The following is a 23,532-nucleotide window of genomic DNA, read 5'->3' on the forward strand; positions in this document are numbered from 1 at the left end:
TCCAGTATTGTGACTCCTGGGAAATAACTGTTTTGTCTTTCAGTAGCTTCAGATTGCTACAAGAGAAGATGAAGTCTAGGAGGAGGGTCTTTGTTTAAAGTCATTACTGGAAAAATTAGCTTTTAGCTCTTGCTGAACTGCAACTCCCCTGTAGCAACAGTAGTCCAGGAAGCTGAAAGCAGCAATGATTCTTCCTGTTGTCTTCTCTTTTTGCCTTGTCTTTCCACCTTTCTGCAGGTTGCAGAAATAGATCTTGGCCTTCCTGCTCAGTGCTGCATTGCAGCCAAGCTGATTGACTCTCCTGATGACATGCCTCAGAAAAACAGAAACATTTCACTCTTGTTTTAACTTTCTTACTGTAAATCGCTGTTTTTCTTGTGAGAAAAAACCAGCAATTTACAGTAAGAAAGCAATTCTTGTTGATGCCTCTTACAAAGATGATGAGTGCATGGGGTTACGCAGATGTTGAATAGTTCAGGTTTGAAGCTGGTGATTGGTGCTTCAGTGAAGATGAGTAGTTTAATTATGGTACTTCAAATCTTCATCTTCTGGAGTTGATTTGTGAAGGTGAGGAAAAGAGGAGAATTCATCTTTTCACTAACAGAATGTTGTATAATCCTTCTTTTCCTTTCCTTGGGAATGCTTTGATTTGATTTCTACATTGTATATTTGAAATACTCTCATTGTTTCAATTTAGTCCTGAACTCTCATTGTTTTGATTTAGTCCTGAACTCGTACTAACAATGGTACAAACATTGCTCTATAGGCACAGATGGAATTACCATATGTTGAAAGTAATATTAAAACAGGAGATATCCTGCACCCCACCCCTTCAGTGCATACAGCGTTCTGAAAGAAAATAGCTGATAAATATTGAAGGCAGATATGAGTGTGTTGTATGTAAGTGTGGACATTGTAAAGCATTCTTGTATCCCAGCCTGATGTGTAAGCATAACTAACTTGCCACAAGTATTTAACGCTTCTGGTAAACCTCAGTGTGGGCAGGATTTAGTCCACACTGACCACTGGAGATGAAAAGGGGACTTTGTTTGTGAACATGCTCCCTCTGGAACTCCTGATGAAGTAAAAGGGTACTGGTGTAAGGGAAGGAACAGCCATTGTGCAGGGCAGGTCAGCCTGGCTTGATTTACACTTTCATGTATAGATCAAAAAGTCGAGAGGTTAAAGACTGAATCTTATATTGTTTTCTGAACACTTGCTTTCGCAGCTCTTGGGCATATTTGTAATTTGTGCCCCACCTAACTTCCTTCAGCTGTTCTCCCTGATGCAGAGTACTTCCCTTTCCTGTGTGACTTTTCCTCTCTTCATTCTGTTTCCACAGCAATCAGGACTTTATGAATATAAAATCTTTGGTGGTCTTGCTGACGTTCCCCCAAAATTGTGTGTAGATGTCTACATGGACTTGGATTTCAGAAAAGAGTGGGATCAGTATGTTAAAGGTAAGCTCATCTAGGTAAAAGCAAGCTGGAGTCCACATTGATTGTTCCCACTAAAACTTTCCTCAAAGGTATTTCAGAGTTACTGCCTCCAGAGACTTTGGCTCAGACTGAAATATCTTTGGGGATAAGGTTGCGCTCTGCAAATGTACAAGTAAACACTGATATGGAATCCCTAATGTCTCAACATTAGAGATTGGAGGAGGGATCCATTTCCTTTGGAATGAATTCTTTCCATGTTGGTTAAAGCATATGATTGGCATCACTGGTTATGCTGGAGCACCTTGTAACTTCTAGTTGTAATGCTTAGGTTAAATTTTAGTGGATGTCTTGGGGAAAAATGGGGGTTGTGCCTTTTGTGCATCTTTGCATATGGCAGTGGAGCAGTGCAGCGTGGAATAGCAGGTTGGAAGGGACTTCTGGATCATCTTGGTCGAAACTTCCTTGGTGAGAGCACAGTCACAACAAATGGCCAGCACCCTGTTCAGCTGAGTCTTCAAATTTATGCTTGGGGAGATTATTTCAGAGGCTAATTGTGAAAAGTTTTCCTCAGGCTTCCACCAGTTTGATGAGCATGATGGAATATCTTTTTCTGAAAGCATGGGCTGTTCTTGGCACCTTTTACAGTCAGGAATGGGTGTATCGAGAGAATATGTGGTAACTTCAGGCTTTCACAGAAAAATAAGTAATTAATTTAGTTAAGTTTATTTAACGTTGTCTTTGAAAAAGGGCATTGAACATGGATATCCATATGGTGTTAAAACATCTTAAGTCAGCAATAACAAAGTAAGGGTTCAGCTGATGTGGATATCTAATAATCAATTTATTTTAAAGATGGGTATCCTTTTCTTTTTAACCTATCCTAAAAAGAAGGCTGCTTTTTTAAGCCTATGCTTGAAGTCAGCAGGCCAGTAAAACTGAAAAGTGGTCCAAGTGTTTTGCTGAACAAAGAGCAGTGTTAAAAACTAAAGACTTGTTAAATATTGTGCTTAGGTTGAGGACAGCTCCACAGTGAATGATAGCTGATAATGCCAGTGGCTGCATTGATACAGAGACCCATAAATTTAACTCATGTCAGTCTTGGTCAAATTTAAGGAGTGGTGTCTTCATTAAGTAGTGTTAATTGTCAAAATGTTCAGTAGCTGTCTTGTAGCAAAAGCCATTTTGCCATTAATGAAACAAAGAGTCAGAGTGGAACTCAACATTATCGTATTGGATGTAAAATATTCTGCTGAGTACTTCAGCAGTCTTTTAGTGCATTTAGCAGAAATGAGTGCTTCTTAAATAAACACTTTTTTTTTTTTTTAATTCCTTCATGGAGAAAAGAAAGGAAGCTGCTGGGGGAAGCTACACCCTTAAACTAAAAACTAGATAATGTTGCAGATCTGACACTTATATCCTTGCTGACCATGGTTTGTTCATCTGTTAATTTATACTTGTGCTGGTGTTTTTAAGTCCAGCATTTCACAGAAATTAACTCTTACAGGGCATATGTATAATGTAATGCTTTCCTTCCTACTTAAAAATTGACACAAGCCCACCTGTTTTTTGGGATGGTACATATGATGAGAGTGCTAGCCAGTGTTTTAAATGTAACCTCAGTTCAGTCAGGGCTTTTTCTTTCACATTTAGGAAGAAACCCCAGAAAACTTCCATTGAGAGCCTTCTTGCTCTTGGTGTTACTGGTTTTATTCCTTGGTGCTCTTACAGCCGTGCAAGTGTCAGTCCAAAGGAGAATTCTCTGCTGAACGCTGGCTGGCATTGAAAGAAAAGCCTGACCAGAGCAGAAGCAGCTGCCTTTTTAGCTGATAAGGCAACTGCTTCTGCATGCTTCTGTATATCCACAAGATGTGGACATCCTGAGCCTGGTTTGTGCTGCAGCTGCCAGTTGAGCAGGGAAGTTGTGACTGAGCTGTAGAGTAGTGACTGAGCTACACGTGCTTCTGTGGCATGATGCAAAGTGGTTGGGCCTGAGCAATACTGAAACTTGCTGCTCCTGATGGCAGCACCTTCCTGGCTGAGATCACACTTCCCAACAATTTCACAGTAATAACTGACTGTTGAAGCAGTGGGAGCTGCTGTGCTTATTATGGATAGAATGGACTTGTGATCTCGTGTAGTGATGCCAAATGAAATGAGATTATTGATTAAAATGCACTGTATTCTGGTTTGAAGTGAAAGCAAGGTGGAATGTGGTTTATGTATTGTGTGTTTTTCCTGTGTTTGCAAAGATACACAGGTAAATGAGGTGGCTAATAGCAGCTGCATTGGGGTCTTTAAAACAGTGTCACGGTGCCTTTGAAAAAGGAAATTTCTGTGTTTAGAAGTGAAAGTTAAGTGGGTAATCCAATGCTCCAGTGACCTCTGGTGGAAAACATAAATGTTGTGGGCTATTACAACACCGGGTGCATCCAGTACTGCTGCAGCTGGAGAAGAGGAGAAGCTGTTTCCATGGGTGACAGCTGATCTGCAGGGCATACCAACAGAAGCCTGGCTGGGAATATGTCATATAGGGAAAAAGCCTTCTGATTTGAGTTTCTAGGCAGACTGAAGGTGCTGTAATGAAGGCTCATAAACTGCTCAAGATTCTAGTTTGCTGTTGCATGTGAAATTCCTGACAGCTTTTCCAAAATTCATTAATCCCTCATGTAGGATGTCTTCAGGTGTTAGAAAGCTGCACTCATCCTAGTTCCATGTTAATTCAGTATAATTTACAAGGGTAATGACATGCCTGTGAAAAGGCACATTGTATTTGTGACTTGGATTTGTGCAAAACATGCACAGGTGAGGAAGAAGATGTGAGATGGAAAGGCTTTGAATGAACGAACGGTTGGAAAATGAATTTGACTCTGCTGCCCTCGGAATTGTTCTGATTTTATGTTCTGGAGTTTTTTGAGTTTTTTTTGTTTGTTTTTTTTTTTTTTTTGGATGGGGTGGTTTTTTTTCCCCCACCAATTAATCCAATAGCCTCAGAAAAACAGGCCACCTATTTTTGTGTATTTAATTCCTGAGCAATCTTGGTACAGAACTTTTTAATATCTCTTACTGCTAAAATTCTACATACATATCAATTTTGACATCAGGGATGCATGTAAAATGTGTTCATGTCAGAAATCAGCAGTTCTTGATGCCATCTACATTTCTGTTGCAGTAGAAATTAAAAATATCTAACAGTCTTCTTCTTTCAACTGTAGAACTGTATGAGGAAACATATGATGGTGAAAAAGTAATCTACTGGGAAGTGAAGTACCCTTTTCCTCTCTCAAACAGAGATGTATCCTTTCAAGTTTTTGTTCCTCTTGCAGTTTCTGCCACTTGGTCATCCAGGAGTTCCAACAATGAACCGATTCCATCACTCTGCTGCGCTGATCTCAGATCTTGCAGTTCTCATGTTACATGAATATACATGGCATGAGGAGGAGTGTGGGTGCCTCTTCCCACACAGAGCTAGAGCTCACATAGCTGAATTACTGCTCTGCAGGATGAGTCCTGTAGGGACATGAGAAACAACTTGAAGGAGGGCCTGTTTGTGATGGAATTCACTTGTCAACTCCTCATGCCTCAAACTGACGTTGTTTTGACATGCCTCCTCAACGTGCAATGCAGTATGTCTACGTCCGGGAGTGCCGGGAGATGGATGTGCATGGCAGGAAGATCTGGGTTGTGTTAGCAAAAAGTGTGGCTGTTCCTCAGTGCCCTGAGAAGCCTGGTATTATCAGAGTTAAGAGCTATAAACAAAGCCTGGTGATTGAAAGTGATGGCAAGGCTGGATGTAAAGGTAAGAGGTCAAGAAAATGTGTGACAAGTTGTGTAGGCAGGAATGTATGTATCAGCAAAACACACAAAGAGGGGGACTGGAAATTTTAAGACAAGGGTTACTTTAAAATGAATGAAACCTTTGGAAATGTCCAGTGCAGCGCACTACTGTGAAGAATCTTTTTATTTAGCAGTTGGGCTGGGTGGTTAAGAATAGTCTACTGACCACTTCCTTCTGCCCTCCCATCCCACCCCCAGTCTGTACTTCTTTTCCTGCCAGACAGTTCAGCTGGGGAGACTGCTGCAATTTTCTTAACTCAGCAATGATTCAAGTGTTGTGTTTGACAGATGTATAGATTAAAGGGTTTGCCTAGAGCTTGATTCCTGTCTTGAGATTAGTCTTTTAAAGACAGTCTTATTTTATAAGACAGGGTGCCAAAAATGTTTTGCAGTAATCTGAATGCCTGTTGTGGCTCTGTCAGCTTCCCAGAGGTTAACAGGGAATGCCTGTATTTACTTCACATTTCACTTCAGGAAAAGTTGAATTTTTTGTGCAGAATTTAGAGTAGAACTGTGGTAGTTGGTGCTTCAGTGATGCACACTGATAGCTTCTGTCACAGTGTGTTAGAGCTGAGTAATTGGTATTTGGTAACTTCTCTCTCCTCTCTAGTCTATATGTACTATTTTGATGACCCTGGTGGCATGATTCCATCCTGGTTGGTCAACTGGGCTGCCAAGGTAAGGAAAGGTTACAGACAATGATCTTTGATAATCTATTTCAAACAATGAATTCACTGCAGTCATACCCATCTTCTATGTTTTGGACAGAATTAGTTTTTTCTGAAACAGATATTTTAACCTTCCTAGCTTTTATATGGTCCCATATTTACAGTGTCACTATTGGATGCTCTCACGACAATGGTCTTAGTTAATTTACTTACTTTAATTCCTGTCAAATTCCTTTGGTTTGTCAACCTAGCAGGTAAATTTCTGCAGCAAACCCCAAATAATCTGTGTTTCAGAGCATGTATGAATAGCCTCAAGACAAGCAAACTTCAATAATGCAGTTTGTTCCCAAAGTGTTCAAGGAATGGCTTGATGCAGTGTACCAGATCTTAGACTTGTTTCTTAGACAAATGTATATTAGATCTTAGAATTGTATCTGAAGTCCTTCATATCTATAATGGGAATTCTCATCTTGCTTATAGTTTTTATTGATTTCATTATGCAAGAATAACTTTTCTGCCTTTCTCTTTACAGACTGGTGTGCCTGCTTTCTTGAAGGATATAGAAAAAGCTTGCCTTATTTATTCTAAGAGCACATAGGTGTTGAAATTGATCTTAATAATTTAATTCCTAGATCTCTGCTCTTACAGGAGCAGATGTTATCTATTACACTGGAAAAAATCTACCTCTAATATTGGAAAGAATTTTATTTTAGTTGAGTTATGCCTTTAGTTTTATTGGATTTTTTTCCATCTCCAACTGAAGAGCTGGCCACTATCAGGGTAGCACCAGTATCAGCTGCAGCTTTTGAAAGTACTCAAGTTTATCCTTGTTCCCCGTGCTTTGCTTATGCTGGTGGTCAGGTGTCAGCTAGGGGAGTTCTGTGATGGTTGTGTTGCATCCTTGCACAAGAGACAACAATCTTACTAGAAAAATGTCTGAACTTGGATTGCAAACACTCTGCATGTGTCATGCCTGGATCTGCTTTGTTGCCTTGCAGGATGGCTTCCTCCTGAAACTCAGGAATGGAACTTGCATTGCATAGGAGGAAATGCTTCTGCTACCCAAGTTTGTCATTCTTAAGCTCTCTGCCTGATGTACCAAAAAATGCTGAGGGATGAAGTAAATTACTAGAAATGTGCAGTGGGAAGTCTGTGATGCTAAACTTCCTTAAATCCAGTTGTAAAAAGAGTGAACTTAAAGCATTGCATTCACAGCTCCATACTTCTGTACGAAATGTAAAAACCTGCAGCTGTGTCCAGCTAGAAGAAGAGGAGGAGATGACTTCTTGCATGTGTGATTTAAGGGGAACAAGTTTTATCTTCAGAGTCAGTGGCCTTACCTATAAAGCAGCTTGGATACCAACTTGAAACTGGAGATAATTTTAAACTGGGTGCCTGCCACTGAGTGTGGATGAGCTTGATGTGGAACTTGGGTTTGCCTGCATTTTTAGATTTCATGCTGATATAAAGAATGGATGGTGATGCACTAAAAGTTCAGCTGAGCAGGAAATTAAATTTCCAGCACTTTCTGAGGGTGGGGGAGGGGGGTGGGCAGGGAGTGCATAAAAGAATGAGAGAACATCATTCTCAGGGATTTAAAATATTCTGCATTTTTCCTAAATCTAATCTATTTCTGAGTAAGTCTGGTAATGGAGTAGCTTTGTGTTGTTAAAAAATAAACAATTTAAATTATTGCCTTTATACCTTGTGTGAATATATACTTCCAATAAATCCTTATTTTATCCAGGTAGTGTTCTTGTTCTGTCTCCTAGGTTTAAGGGTTCCATGCTGGGCAGGTCACGGATGACAGGCTGATACTGTGAGCTGCCTTACTTGTAAAGGATTTTGAAAGAACAGATTGGATTAAAACTAAGCAGGACTCGTGTTCTGCCAGCAGTTCAGGCATTTTTCAATGTGTTTGACTTGGAGACTGTCACTGGATTGACTATTACAGTGTTACACAATATGATATCACAAAATTTTAAAAGGAGACTATCTGAGGATGAATCTTCCTGGAACAATGATGCAGACTAATTAATTTCCAGTTCTTTCTGAACAAAACTTATCTCTGTGCCACCATAGTCCAAAATTTACCTGTAATTGTAAACCTACCTTAAAATTTGAATTGAAATGTTTAGAAGCAATGTATACCTAGTGAGCTTAGTATGTGCAGAGATGAATCATGTACAAAAGAGGTAATTTTTTCATTCTTTTTCTCCAGACAACCTAATTTTGTTTAGTCTTTAAGGAAGTGAAAGCAGGAGGAAGACTGAAAGCATTTATAATCATGAATTCACTTTGTCTTAGTTGCTTGTCATCCAGACAGATATCCATGTGTGTGCAGTGTGCTGAGACACTGAGGCTGAGAGCTCAGGAGGCTGAATGGCTCCATTGTCAGTCCTGCTGAAAAAAGCATTACATTACATTACATAAGCAATATTGAGTGAAAGCATGGTGACTAAGTTTGGAAAAGGACAGCAAGAGCAGACAAACTGGGGCTGAGCTGCACACTCCCAGAAATGTTACTGGTGCCCTTTGTTATTGCTCATTTCCTGTTGCATCCAGCAGCTGCAGATCATATCTGAAAGGTTAAAAGCTGGGAAAGGGCCAACTGGGCAAGTTTGAGATGTAATCAAAAGAGAAGATGAAATGCAGATTTAGAATGTCTAAGAATTCCATGATGATCCTGTAGTTTTACCTTAACTATCAAGGCAGTATTTTGAAGGAAAGCATGCCAAGCCAAATAGCACTCACAAAATTTTAGCATGGTGGGCTCTGTTTTTGTCAGATGGGAATCTATATTCAATCACATTTAATTAAAATTAAATTAATATTAAAGAATATTTACTGTAAGTAGACTCTTCTTCTCCAGATCTGGTGCTTATTACCAGCCAAATTCAATATTTAGCAACAGTAGAAGAACAAATCTTTGTGTTGCTGCCATAGTGGACTTTCCTCTCCCTGGCCCAATGATGGATATTTCCAAACTACTTTTACTGCTGAATACAATGTCCTTTACTGTCACATGTCTTCCCCTTTCCCTTCCCCTTTCAATACTGTGTCAACATTTGGGATGAGCCCAAATCCTAGTGTGTGATCTGACCTTCTGACATCGCAGCCCCCTGAGCTACCAACCTGGCCCTGCTTCCTGCTGCAGAGTGAGCACAAACATCACTCTCAAGGATCGTCTGCTGCCCAGCTAGTATTTTTATGTCTGTTGCTGCTTGTCCATTTTAATGTATTATAAAAATATTGCATGGATTCTTGGTTGCCTTCCCAAAATATGTATTTGGATCTGTAGGTCTGTATTTATATGGGAATAGGAATTATGCCTTTTGGAATCTGCAACTGTTGAAATTAAGAAAAATGAGGGGAAAGAATAAAATCCGCACTGAAAAGACAGTAGTAAATATGAAATTGTGTTGGTCAGTGTTAAGCAGGGCAAGAGCATTCTGAAGATAGACTATGTTTTTTGTTTAAAATTATGTAATAAAATATATTCAGTATATTTTATAATAAAATCTTCAATTTAAACAACAGGGAAGTTTTTCAGGGTCATTTGTCTCTTTTTTCATTAAGCAGAGACATATTTTGAAATTTGTAAATTGCACATTTTCATTTTCTGGGCCAAATAAAGAAGGAACACATATGTTGGCCAGAGTGTCCGGAAATTGGACTATCTTTTGATTTGTAAAGTCGCAAAACTGTGCTAGTTTAGCATAGTGGCACTATTGGAAACACCAAGTTCTTAGGGCATTCTAGATAAGATAGCTTTGACTTTTGCTGTTTCCTGTTTTCTCCTGATAGTTTGAAAGGTAAAAAGCAATATAATAATCTGCATTGCTCCACCCTTGCCTTGCACAGAGGCTCCAACTCAAATGTTATTTTGTTTGGGAGTAAGTTTGCTTACAGCTGCAAACAAGGAGGAAAATAAAAAAGGTTCTTTTTTAACTCCTCAGAATGGCAGTTGCAGTAAAACACCTTCAGTGGTTTCCCAGCAGAGATCAAAGGAATGAAATCCCAGAGGGCTTGGACAGTGGGGTCTATTTTTGGTAGTGAAATATCCAGACAATTCCTCTGCTTTACTGGGGATATCAGAGGAAATTGCCAATGCTGTAGAAGTTTACTCTGATGTCACAGGCTTTTGGGTAGGTTAAAAGGACAAATACCGAGCCTTTCACTTTGGATTCATCCCTATTAGTTGCTGTTTATCAAGCAAAATGGTGTTTTTGTCTATCTCACCTTCATTGTCCCACAAATAGCAATTACTTTTTTCAAGTATTGGGAAAATCTGTAATACAGTAGACTACGTGAATAAATAAGTTCTGATTTTTCACTTGGTTTTAAATAATACATTAAAAACTAGTTATGGGTTTGTTTCAAATGCAAATACAAAATATTTAAGCTTTTCCCATCTCATTTTCCTCCCACTTTTCAATTGTTAATTTCTAAAAATAAAGTGGAGCTAGAAGAAGATGCTAAGAAAGGTATGGCAGAGAGGAAAATAAATTTTCCAATTTGGGCAAAAAATGGGCACAATGCTCCAACTGTCATTGAAAAATGAGGAAAAAAGTATTTTTACTTTTGTGAAATAATTTAACATTTTTCAACTACTATTAGCATTTTCCACTACTGCAGAGCAGTTAAAACTCTGGATAAAACAGAGGCAAAGTATTAAATTTTCAGAAGCAAATAACCCTCTTCTCCTCTCACAGCTGTGTGGCATGGGCAGCACTTGAGACTCATCCCCTCTCACACTGCTTAAGAGTTTTAACACTGGCTTTGCTCCATGTCTCTACTTCCTTCACAGCAGATCTTCAGAAGAATCCTGCCTGTTTTCCCCTGGTGCATTCTGCCGTGTTGGAGAGTGGCTGTACAGGGCAGCACAGTCTAGGTACGGAAATACCCATCTCTTCAAAGTGTTGATGCTGTGGCCTCATAAGGGAGCAAACTCAAAGTGAGTTGGAGCATCCCAGTTTGGGAACCAAATGGGCACTGCAGTATAGAAATAAATGGATTTTGTATTATCCTAAATTTGGCTTCAGTAGTTACCCAGAGAGCAAATCACTGTCTGCACAGGGAGTACGATTGTTCCTGGATGGACTTCAGGCAGCAGATCTGACAAACAAACTGCTGTGTTCTGATCCAGTGGGTGATGTTCTAACTTGGCAGCCTCCTTGTCTTACAGCATGACCTTGCATCCGCAGCCTGGCCAGTCAGCTGGCAGCAGGATCACTGCTCTGGAATGTGGCAGAGGGGAAGGAAAGCAAAAATACCTCAAAAGGCATGCATGGGAAGTAAGTGAGGGCAAAGCAGCACCTGGAAAAGGGCAGTAAATAGAGCCTGGGGGTGAGGAAAGACTACAGGAAACTGGATACCAAACACAGGAGAGCCAGGAAGGAATATCAAAGCATTTGCAAAGGGCCACAGATACCATGAGACAAACAAGGGCACCACTGGGCACACAGAGCTCACTGCTCTGTGCAGGGACAACAGGACCAATGTAGACACAGCATCTTTTTTTTTTTTTTAACTGAGAAATCACATCAGCATTTGGTTTCCTTTTTCCTGGTACTTTCCTGATGTTTCATGTAGCTTTGGAAAAACACTGGAAAAAAATGAAAAATCAAATTTTATTTAGCTATTAAAAAATAAGCAGTTTCCTAAATTATGCTATTCAGAGACTGAAGTACATCTCTAATGCTTTTGTACATGAAATAATTTAGGATCTGGCCATCACTGAAGAAAACATTGAGGCAGATTCTGAGTTGGGACTAGCAGTCCCCAGGAAGGATCTCACTCAAATTTGTGAGAATCATACACAGAAGTAAATTCTGGTGCAAATATTATACAGAATTTTTATACATCATAAGAAGTATTACTTTTTGTCTTTTTTTTCCTGTTAATTGAATGACACAGCTTGGAACTAGAGTAGAAATAATAGTTCAGAGTTATTTCTAAGAGAGCACAGAGGAAAGCAACACGTTGTCATAGTTCAAAGCATATCTATTTTTAGACACTTCTACCTTGCAACGTGCAGGAACCCTACAAGAACACGTAGCCAAGTACACTTCAGCCCAACTTCACCCTATAGCAAATGAAATGCTAAAAATGGTAAAATCCAAGACAAATTTGTAACATTTGTTTCTTGAATTTAATAAAAATAACAAACAGGTGTTCTGGTAAGATCTGCACCAGCCCTCTGGTGTTACAAGAAGCAGATTACAGATCAAATCTTCATTTCCTTTTGCCCTGCATTGGGCTAACATTTTATGACCTTTATAAAACATCAGAACCAGGGGAATGCTGTCATTTTGCACTGCTGTGTGCGAGAAGAGCCCAGAATCAATTCTGTCTTGGATTTACCATTCAGCCTGCGAGTCATCCTCACTGCTGCAACGATTGCAGGAGCTAATCATTTAGCTCTGTGTTATCATCAGAGGATATAGCAGTGATGTACCTAAAAATGACCTTCCTGAGCAAAGGTCTGCAAGCTGGGCTGCTCCCTCCCCTTTCTGGCCCCTCTCCCATCTCTGTGTATATTCATATCATCATTCAGGCTCTTCTGATACAACATTTTCCAGCATCAGTGTCAGTTCCTGTCTCCCAGCATCTGCCCCAGGTGGATGATCAGTAACATTGGCTGGGAAGGAGCCTTTTATTACTGGAATTCCTTGTGCAGTGCAGAGCCATTCACTCAATAACTCAAACCAGTCACACAAATCTCCTGGCTTGGCAAAGAATACATCTTCCCTCAAGCTACCAAAGACTGAAAAGAGCACCTAAGAACCTGGCCATTAGCTGGTTCTTTTATTTGCAATGTACATAAGGCCAAAGCAATAGCAAATGGTGATATTTCCCACTGAAGAGAAACTATATGTTTTTTCTGATCTGCAATCAAAACAGGCTTGACACACATTAGTACAAGAATGTTGCTTTCAAGTCAAACATTTTCCTATTCTTGCAACCATGGCAATGGAATAAGAAACTGAGGGACAGAAGTAGCAATCCTGAGAGCTGTTAATGATGGATCTGAAGCTGGTTTTGTTCTGTGACCTTAATGAGAGGTATGATCCAAGAAGGGAGGCTGCTGAAGAATGTAGGAAACAGCCCGGCTCACAAGTCAGACTTAGCTAAAATCAGCTTCTAAAAAAGATTGAGTCAGACTAATTCACAAAGTTAAGGCCATTCCATCAAGGAAATAGAAAACAAATATTCAATTCCTGAGTAAGCAGCACTACTCTACTGATCCATCCTACACCTTTTTTGGAAAGACCAACATCTTTCTTCTACAGTCATTGATGTAATATAAACTTGGCAACACAATGGTAACTGCAGAAGTTGATTGAGAAGAACATAACTGGAAACGGATTCAGTTTGAGAAATCAATTAAGCAAGGTCTTAACTACAAAAATGAAATTGCTGGTCTGAAGTGTAAAAACCAGCCAGAAAGATCATAATTATTGATTGCAAACTCAGTAAGTTTTACTGACCAAATATGCAAATACTTCCCTATGTGAACCTGGAACAAAAGGGGCACATTGAGACAGCAGGATGAGTTTCCTTCAGATTGTATCAAAATGATGGATGGGAATGATTTGTGGCATGGGAAAGTTTGCTCTTGTCACAAGGGAAAGAGCTACTAAAAAAGCAGCCTTGGGTTGTCTCAGGGGTAAAGGTTTCCCTGATTGAGATTATTTATAGAGAATTAGTTTTTATGGTGGGCGTTTTATTATTTTCTTTTTCTCTTGAAAATTCCATCCGTTCCTTGTGATTCATTTCAGATGTTCCAGATGAATGAAGCATATCAAGGTGTCCTTTGTAGAAAAATTCCAGCAGCAACTCAGTAAATTCACCATCACTGTAAGTAAATCCAACAATCAGAAAATTACTAACATTTGTCAGAAATGTTCTGTCCTTACCCTGGAATAAGACTGGAAGCAATACTAAAATACTGGAATAAATGGCATACTTTGCAAATCCTCCACATCCCAGAGTGCATGTATATGTTATGTATGCTGTAATGAATTTCTCTCCAGCTAGATGAGAACTCTCATGAGCAGTCTGCATATTTAAAATATTTTCTGAGCTGTATCTGCCAGGATGGACACTTTGCATGGGAAGCTGGTTGCTGCTTCTGCTTTATTGGACTTGCAGAACAGGCTCATTGCCATGGCTGTGCTGTACCAGGGTTACTGCACCACGCTGTCTGCTATACTTCAACAGTTCTATTATATTGACCTGATTGTAATCTGAGTGTCCGTTCTCTGGAACATTTATTCTTCTAAATTTCTCATCAGTGGTTCTAAGGAAAATAGCCCTTTTTTTTTTTTTTTTTTTTTTTTTGGTCTTTTTATATTGCACATGAAGTGTCCCTTTGATGTGATTTAGATTGCATGATACCATACAAGCGCAAATTCTTTCTGCATCACTGCAGTAATCATCAGAAACTGCAGGCATTGCAATAACCTGTTGGAGGTGGAAGAAATCTCTTCTTGCTAGGAACAGTTGATTTGAATCTGCCCTAGAGGAAATGGAAGGGTCTGCATAGCATTAAAGAAATTATTGTAGTGATTATGGACTTCTCAGTTCTAGAACTCGCAAAACATGGTTTATTTATTCATGTATTTGCCTGTTAATTTTACTGTATTTAAGACCTTTTCATATGACAAGGTGTTTGTAATGCAAGGGATGGGAAAGAGTAAACTGGTACAAATTGAAATATTTCCACTATTTTAAATAAACTAAGAAAGACTTACTTCAACTGAAAGTCTGATAATTCACTCTAACCTTTTCCAGGTTAGAGATTCAATCCAATTCTTTTAAATAAGTTACGCATCTAAAGATCTTGCAAAAAAAAAAAAAAATTACTGTCAATCAAACAGTCCAACTAATTTTTCATTACATCTTTATTATGAAATTGAACAGAAATGGTTGCCAGGGGATTTTAATGTGTTCTGGTGAAGTTTAAACTTTTAAAATAGTATACAGGTATATGAGCAGGACTTCAAAGAATCTACCTGTCTCATATAAAGATAAATGTTTTGTTTCCATTTTAATACCTTAAATCAAGGTTATTCAGTGCCAAGCAGTTCTTCTACGCTGGAAGTGTGTGTCTGTAGGACTTCACCAAGGCCACACACAGCTCTTGGAGTACAAGCTGGTCAGGGGTGTGTCCCTGATATCCAAAGGCACTGCAGCTAAAGATACCAGAGGTTAAATTCCTTTCTTTCAATATGAGTACAGACAGATACTCCAAATTTTGATTCTTCATCTGGGAAATTAAAAGCCATCTTTTGTTCCCTCAGATGGAGTTAGTGTGTGAGACAGAAAGCCTATTCCCAATTTCAGTAATATGAAGCAGTAAATAACTACTAACTGGGCTGCAAAAAGATGAGTATTTCTGTGTCAAATTTCTGAATAGCCTGGAAGCTATTCAGCTCTACCTCATTAATAACAATAATGATTTACTGTGTTAGAATCTGAAATGTTTTCAAATCTGCCCTCTTCCCCATGAAACTTCAAGTTTAGGTCTGGCACAAACAAAAGGCTACTGCTGCAACGCAAGAAGAGGTGCAGGAGCCCCAGCTGGTGAGCATTTCATTTATCAGCATTCACCAGTGAAAGGCCCTTTTTGTCTGCAGTACATTAGAGCAAGTAGGAAAAACTAATAGCTTTGACTTCAGGAGGCCAGACAGTCTGTAGACAAGCACTGTGCAGATCTCCAGACTGCCCCACGAAGGCTCCTCGGTTCTTGCCCTCAACACTCCTATTATTCCCTGGCAATTGCTGCCAGTTGGCTTGGTAACCATGGACATATTTGAACAGCTGAATTCTTCCCTCAGTTACACTTGGCACCGGCACGGACTTCAGGGGAGCTCCAGGGTGTAACTGAGGGCAGAACTTGGCTCTCGGCGCCCACTACAAACCAGGTCAAGGCCACCAGTTGCATTTTTACCCTTAATACTTTAATCCATAGCATTAGCGAAAGGAACCTACAGCATGCACCGTATCACCTTGCCTGAGAAAGCCCTCGCTGTGGGCATAAGAAGGTGGTGTGCATGAAGCTGTGTCCATGTCCAGCCCGTTTCTGTGACAGAAGCCATTTCTCATACCTGCGGCGTGGGCTCGGTGTCACTCGTGCTCACACCGAGCTCAGCCAGCGTCTGGAGCTGCGCTTGAAACGCTGCTTTGTGTTCATCACATGTTTTTATTTCATGAAATAGACCTAAGTATCCTGAAACTAAAGGAGTGTTTTTTCATGCTGCTATAATTTGTGAAATAATGAGACATTTTGGTCTGTTAACTCCTCTTAAGTCTCACCACAATGTTATGCTTTGACTTCATTTGTGGTTGCAAAATATTTACTTTTCTCTTTAGCAGATTATATGAAGCTGTGTATTTTGTCTTGGGAGATATATACATATATTTATATGTATTTAATCTCAGTAGAAGCTGTTAGTAAAGCTATTTTTGGGCTCTGATCTGGCTTTGCATCCTCTTTGAAAATATTTACCAGGATAATGTGGCTTTATTTGCTGATATGATATTTTCTCAAAAAAACCCCAAAATGTTGACATACTAATAATGTGGATTTTTTTCACCATGCAGATCACATGTACACAAATAATTCCTCACTTGTATGGGGAACAAATTCCCCAAACAATTATTTAGTAATATTAAACCTTCTCTCATTGGATATTATAAATTAAACGTAGTATTTTTAAAATTGCCAGATGGAGTTAGGATCTTAAGCCTTCTAAAAAGTCAGAGCGAGTTTTCACTAGGTCAAACTCCAGAATAAAGGAGGCAGTACTGTCTGCTTAGGATTTAAACAGCAGAACACCTGGGCTTACTTCCTGTCCTTTTCCATCAACATCCAGTCATCAAAAACCTGATCATCACTCATGTACTGACTGAGCTGCTATCCAAATAGAATTCAGACAGAGGAGATCCAATGCAAATCTGAACAGGTGTAGCATTCAGGACACTTCTGATTCCTTGTTTGAGCCAGCTGTAGTTACACTGCTGTTTATGCCATAAGACTGTGAAGTAATTAACAATTTAATTAAATGTTTGTAAGAGTTATGATATCCTTTAAGAAAAACAATTGCATATCTAGTCATAATTCTCTGCTCTGACACCTCCTGTGACAATTCAAATCTGACTTCCTCAGTGTCCAGGAATGCCCCTTTTCCCAGGTTTTCCATGGTAATTGGAGACCATCTCAGCCAGCTCCTGTCTCTCTTCATGCCCTCTCAGCTCAGTGCCTTGATGTCTCCATCAGTGTCATTATCTCTGCTTTCCCTACAGAGCCCCTGCATTTTCACAGGTAGCTGTTCCCACAGATGGTATTTTCCTTGCTTACACTGAAATGCAGTTTAATGTTCTCACCATAATGAATGTTGCAGATCTTAATTTTTCATGGCTTGTCAGTCTGTATGAGATCTGCAATTCCTGTCACTTAGCTTACATTTTCTTTCTGCCTGACCTGAAACTCTAGACTTAAGAAAAAGCAGATTTTTAGAAGTCTTTAGGCACCTAAAGAAAGGCACTTTTTACATTAAAAAGAGATGTAAAGAAATACGAGATCTAATTCCTGTTGACTACCGGTGGAAAAGTACTTAAAGTATTTAATAACTTCTAACAGTTTAATTAGCTGCTCCCAAGTGTTGTAAAGTCCCTAAAACCACTTTTGGAGAGAACAACCTTTTCTTTTAACTTGCAGATTTTTTTTTCAAACTGTGGAAGCAGAGAAAGAACCCAGAAATAAACATGAGTTATATACACTTTAAAGTCTCTCTGTATTGGAGAAGCAGGAAGAAGGAGGGCTTTTTTGTACTTTCTGTTTGTGGACCTGTGCTGTCTTTGAATCCCAATTCCAGCTATCGACAGTCTGCAACTGGGAATCTTTATACTAAATGTCTTTATTAAGTAAGAGACTCCTAAAAAAGAAAATAAATTCAAACTGGGCCTAGACTCTACTCTTTTTTTTTTTTGGTGTTTTGGTTTGGGTTTTTTCCCAGCACTTAGAGATAACATAAATGCCTGACCTTTGTTTTCATTCTTACATGGTTTTAAGGTGATTTAGGAAAGGGAGGGAGAAGAGGGAGGAGTGAAAGGGAATTTTTAGATTTTCCACAAGGCACATCTTGGAGAAAGATTAATTAATTAAGGAAACAACAGATGCATATGTCTTCCAAACATCTCAGGGGTTTTTGAGTTTGTGAGGGAAAATGTATGTTATTGTTGTCTTTGATACCTACTACTTTGTCCTAATAGATTCCCAGGATTTCTGAGACTTATTTTACACAGGAGCCACAAAAGTTGGATTCAATGGGACACTCTGACACTGCTCTTGCATCTCCAGATGACAAAAATCAGTTTTGCTGAGAAACCTGAATCTGGTGGTTCTAAAGCAAAAATTAAAATCTACTCTTAAAGAACTTGAATACAAGCACTGAGATGGTCCTACAATAATCACATTTTTATCAAAGGCTTTGGGGTCTAGCCGGGGATGAAATCCTGCATAGTAATACATATCTAGTGAAAACGTGCCCAAAAAAGTCTGGGCTAAGTGAAGCAAAACACTACATGTTCATCCTGCTTTTCAAAGAGTTTAGCCAAGGCTTCCTTTTCCCAGTGATAATTTTCTTGGACGCAAAGAAGAACAGCAGATGCCTCCAAAACTTTTACCCTGCAGTGCTGTGTCAGTGTGCTCCAGGGGGCAGCATGGTAATACTGCTGAAACGGTGAACCAACTCATACAAGACTCCTCTGATTTTTCACATTAAAAATAAACCTTAAATTATTTACTAAGATTTTAACACAGAGAAGCCAGAAAGCTACATCAGAATAAATGCTGTTTTGGTTCCTTAGGTAGCTGAATAAAGGGATTTATACCAAGATGAAGTTTAAATTAAAAATATTAAACTAGTAATCTAATAAAGCAAAAAAATCTACTTTTAGGTCAAATTTTTAGAATGTTGAGTCTTATGCCTCAGGGGGCCTGACACAGCACGGGCCTTTCCCAAGCAATTCTTAGGTCATTTATGATAATTTCAATGATCCAAAGTAGTCTTAAGGAAGTCCTTGTGTCTGATGAGCTTTGAAACAAGCCTTGCAGTCCACAGGTATTCATTCTGTAAGTTTTTTCCAGAGTAGTTTAGACACAAGAAAATTTTCCAAGGAATTTTGGGGAGGCTACCTTTTCCTGTGTAAATTTTAACTAATCAAGATCTTTGGAAGAAAAAGAATGCAGATCACTTTTCTGCCAAGGCCTTTCCAGTCCTAAGCAATGCCAGGGCTGTACCTACACAGAGTACCCAAAGATGGTGCAACACTTTTACCCACAGTCTCCTCCAAAAAAAGAATGTATTTAAAAAAGGATTAGTCTGGGGAAATCAGGAATCTGTACATCAATAAGCTGAGAGAAAGGTTGGCTAAAGAGAGTATATTGCAAGGGAAAACATATTTTCTGCAGTCTGAAAAGACATAGACACTTCCACTGTATGTTTTTGGCAGTTTATTAACTTTCTCTGCTAGAGCTGACCATGGGGATTTTTGGCTGCAACCAAAAACTGAGTTGTAGCTTCAATTGTTGGTTGAGTTCTGCTTCAACCTTTTTCTGTGTCCTGCAGGTTCAGCAAAGCTGCTTTCATTTCCCTTTGTCTACTTGCTTGCAAGTGCAAATAGATTTTTATGGCCTAGCCAGGAACTGTAATTTGTGTCACTCAAACTGCATACAAGATTTGCTGTCCTTGTATAAATATGCATCAACCTGGGCAGCTACAGCATTGCTTCTCTCTATAATAATTCATGCCTTATCCTTCCATGGGCATCTATGATAATCACGGAGGACATGTAGACACAAAAAATGTGGCAGAGACAAATTGTGAAAAAACAATATGGTAACTCTGTCCTTAACTGACCCCTTCAGTTAAACAGCAATAAAAATATTCCATTATACAATAAAAATAACAGTGTGGCTTGTCACAAAGAGTGTCAAGAAAGAGTGTTCTTGAAGGAATAATATTTCCTTCGGACATGAAATCTGTATTCACCTCCTCTCATAAATATTTTTTATTTCACAGAGGAATAACCACCTTTTCTATGCGTTATTTCTCCTTGTGTAAAACTCACCCTCTGTCTGTTACTAAATGAAGATTGTTTGGGACAGAGGCTGTGTAACTGCACTCTTTGTAGAACCTTGTAGCAGTATTGGCTGATGGCAGCTGGGGCTGCTAAGTGCTGTGTGTGAAACAAACATTCTTGGGTTTGGTTTGATTCCACTGCCAACACTTCAGGTCAGCCCCTAAGCTACTTTAATTTTTCATTAAAGCACATCAATGATACCATTTGAATGCTTGCTTCTCTTTCCATCTACATGCTAATTGTTTTTTGTCTCCATTTACACAAAATTTAATTTTATGGTTGTTATTTGGAGAATTTCCATAGTAATTTTAAAAGCTTTTTTCTTTGCTGCTGTGGGTATGCTGACTTTCTCCAAAAGACACCTGCTCTGAAGTTAAATCCACCTTCTTACCCACTTCTCCCATGATTTACACAGAATAAAAGCATTAGTCATTGGCCTGTAATTATCTTTAATTCACTGATACCTTCCTTAGACCAGCTGCATGAGGTACTGAAAATGGTGCAATGAAAAGACTGAAGCAGAGACAGACAGCATCAGAAGAGTGAGCTACACACACTTATACTCAACTGCACATGCATCACTTAGCCACAACACAATTAACACTCTTGCCCCAAAGAAATTATGATCCAAGGCATTCTGCAAACTTAAACAAGCGCTGTGTTGTCTGTGGTGCCAACTCTCTCAGTTCCTACCAAGAATCCTACAACGTATGACATCTGCCTAAAATCTCATCTCTGAAAGTTGTAAGTCTGCATGAGAACATCCAGATTCATTTTAGGGGGAAAAAAAGGGATTTCTGTCATTGCAAATAAAAAGACTGGAAAACATGACACAAATGTTTCTTTAAGACTCAGTAAACAGCAAGTGAAGTAAAAAATACCTTTTAAAAAAGTTCTTTCATTTAAAAATCAATTTTTTAAAACTTAAGGGCCAGCCTGATGATGTTTTAGTACTTCAGGTTGACAGAATGATCAGTGGGACTATTCACAGAGTATAAAGATAAAAATGTGCAAAAGATCTTTGTCAAATCTGGGCTTACAGCCAGCCTCTCACTCCCCAAGAGCATGTCATATGGCACTACTTCTAAATTTGGCTCAAATTTGTTTTGGTGAGTGCAGAATTTGTCTAGATCCAAAGCTACTTCTGCATCTACCATTTAAAGCTTTTTCATCCCATGTAGAAACCTCCAAATAAATAAAATTTACAAAGAAGTTTTTATCTGAATGTAGATGTGTTTATAAGTAAGAGTGAAAGCAAAACAACCCTGGGCAGGGATCCAGAGGCTGATACCTGAGCTATAAACTACCACTGATCACTGTATTTAGTAAATTAACTAAAAATACCTACCTCAGTTTCACTGCCTGAAGCCAGATAGCATGCTCCCCTTCTTGCCTTGGCTACAATTTGCACCCATAAAGCCCCAGGGAATCAAGAGAGATGCAACAGCAGAAATTGAAAGGGATCATTTCCTTCCTCTCCAACATTTTCCATGTAATGTTGGCAGCTCAATCTGCAATGATACAGTTAGTAAAAGAAATCTTTGACAATGACTGCGTGTCTCACATTGCAGTCCATCCTTCCCCTTTACAACTGTTTTTGCTGAATCATTTTTTATTTGACACCTGGAAAAAGCTAATGCCCAAAATAGGGATGTACTGTGCATGCAGTGCCTCCCTTAACTCCTTCCAAACTCCACAAAACTCAGAAAAAAAGGGTAGAGTTTGCTCATCTCTCAATAATAGCACAAAATGTAAAGACCAAAATGTCGGTCTCAGATTCAAAGACAGAAACTGAGAGTTTCTAACCAGGCAGAAAAAACTCCTCCAGCCTCCACAAACATCTGTGCTTAAATTTTAAGGTGCATTTTTGCACTTCAGCCACGTGATGGCCACGTTTAAAATTTTCATTCCTAATAATGCTGGCGGTGTAGTGGCTGAGATAATGAGACCAAAATATATGAGGTCAAAAAACCCTCCAGGCAGCCCCACACAGGAGGATGTTTGTTTGTGCAAGTATTTTATACCTAATACACTATTTTGATTGTGTAAATATTTATTTCAATACCTCTCTGAAACAGCTGTATGATGTGACATGGAGAAGAGGCAAAGGTTTTATAGCTGAGGTGACATTGCCAGTTTAACGCTCTGGTCCCTGGCCTGGGCTCTGGTGGCACACAGAGCCTCAGCTCTCATGGCAGCGGGGCCGTGACCACTCAGGCTTGCAATAAATGTAGCTTTGCCTATATATACTTGTACACAACATCATAATATGAAAATAGAAATATTATAATCACATTATAGAAAGGTAAGAATATAAATATTATTTCACACAGTTTGTGGAAGAACTGGCCATGGTGTGGGACAGTGATTAGCCAATCCACCTCTAATTTCAATATTGAAAGAAAACACACTAGAAGATATTTTGAAATTTGTTACATTTTTAGATAAATAAAGAAATATGGAAGTCTAATGGTAGTTTCAAACAGAAAAAGGTAAGACACTCCATGTGGAAAGTGGGTGCAAAACTGGCATTCTGAAAATTTTCAGATTTAATTTCTTATTAAATAAAACATTAGATAAATCCAAACTATTTTCTTGGTTCTTGCAAATTTGTGCTTTGAGCCTTTGATGGAACCCTAAACCATTCTGGCTGAAAGGCTTACAGTCTGAGGTTTTTACCTGAGAAATGCATACCTGCAGTGCTTTTGACCTTTTATTTATTTTGAAAGTATTAACCTTCAATAGATTCAAGAATATAATCTTAATAGATGCAATTTCCTCTCGCAAATTTCTTCTGACATGGCACATAAAAATGTTGTGGGACTGACTGTCATTGTTTGTACCAAATTTCTTTTGCTCCTGCCATAACTTCAGGATTACAAGGGCTCATTAGCAGGATCATGGCAGTGTTACTTCAAACAGCATGGTTCCTTTTAATTGTCTTGAGACAATCTGACCTTCTTTTAAAAGGAAATCAAATAACTTTATTGTTGCCCAAAGATCTTGGGAAATAAAAGGAAAAGAGGCTGCAATAGTACTGAATTAAAAAAAAAAAAATCAAACAAAAAACCACATATATATTATTGCTAAAATTTGATAAGATCTGGGAAATTAAAAAATCATTCCTCTTTGGATTACTTTAAAGTTTATTGGTGGTATTTTTAGACACCAAAATATTTCTTTTAAACTTCATGCAAAAAGCTGGTTTAATAATTTTTTTCATCAGAAAGTTGTTTATCAAAGTCTTGGACACAGTCTCCTGAAAATTCATGAGGATCTAAAGATTAAAAACTTGAAGGAAAACTACATTTGTAGTGCTTCAGAAGTCTGGGGTTGGAATTTGGTTTTATGAGAAGCTGGTTCATTTTGCTGACGCAGCATGTTCCATTTCTTCTTCCTGCTATACATGCTGCATCTCCAGCATGCCAAAATCTGCT

The 23,532-nt window shown here is 38.8% G+C and overlaps 1 protein-coding gene across 4 annotated transcripts in view; it reads left to right on the forward strand.

The window, feature by feature from the left end:
• Positions 1 to 23,532, forward strand: part of PCTP (phosphatidylcholine transfer protein) — a 29,371-nt gene that overhangs the window by 1,928 nt on the left and 3,911 nt on the right. The window contains exons 2-7 of one of the 4 annotated variants that reach the window (XR_012058579.1): positions 1,343 to 1,460; positions 4,652 to 4,731; positions 5,064 to 5,235; positions 5,884 to 5,951; positions 10,752 to 10,835; positions 13,726 to 13,804. Coding sequence is in view for 2 of the 4 variants with exons in the window: in XM_030287175.4 (XP_030143035.2) it covers positions 1,343 to 1,460; positions 4,652 to 4,731; positions 5,064 to 5,235; positions 5,884 to 5,951; positions 6,474 to 6,539 (504 nt within the window). In the remaining 2 variants the exon portion in view is untranslated. Of the gene's footprint in view, positions 1 to 1,342; positions 1,461 to 4,651; positions 4,732 to 5,063; positions 5,236 to 5,883; positions 5,952 to 6,473; positions 7,688 to 10,751; positions 10,836 to 13,725; positions 13,805 to 23,532 lie in introns of those variants that run through there. The other 3 variants (XR_005982081.2, XM_072936986.1, XM_030287175.4) reach the window with 3 other exon arrangements.

The sequence above is a fragment of the Taeniopygia guttata genome, chromosome 18 (assembly GCF_048771995.1).
Source record: "Taeniopygia guttata chromosome 18, bTaeGut7.mat, whole genome shotgun sequence".
Taxonomy (NCBI): Eukaryota; Metazoa; Chordata; class Aves; order Passeriformes; family Estrildidae; genus Taeniopygia; species Taeniopygia guttata.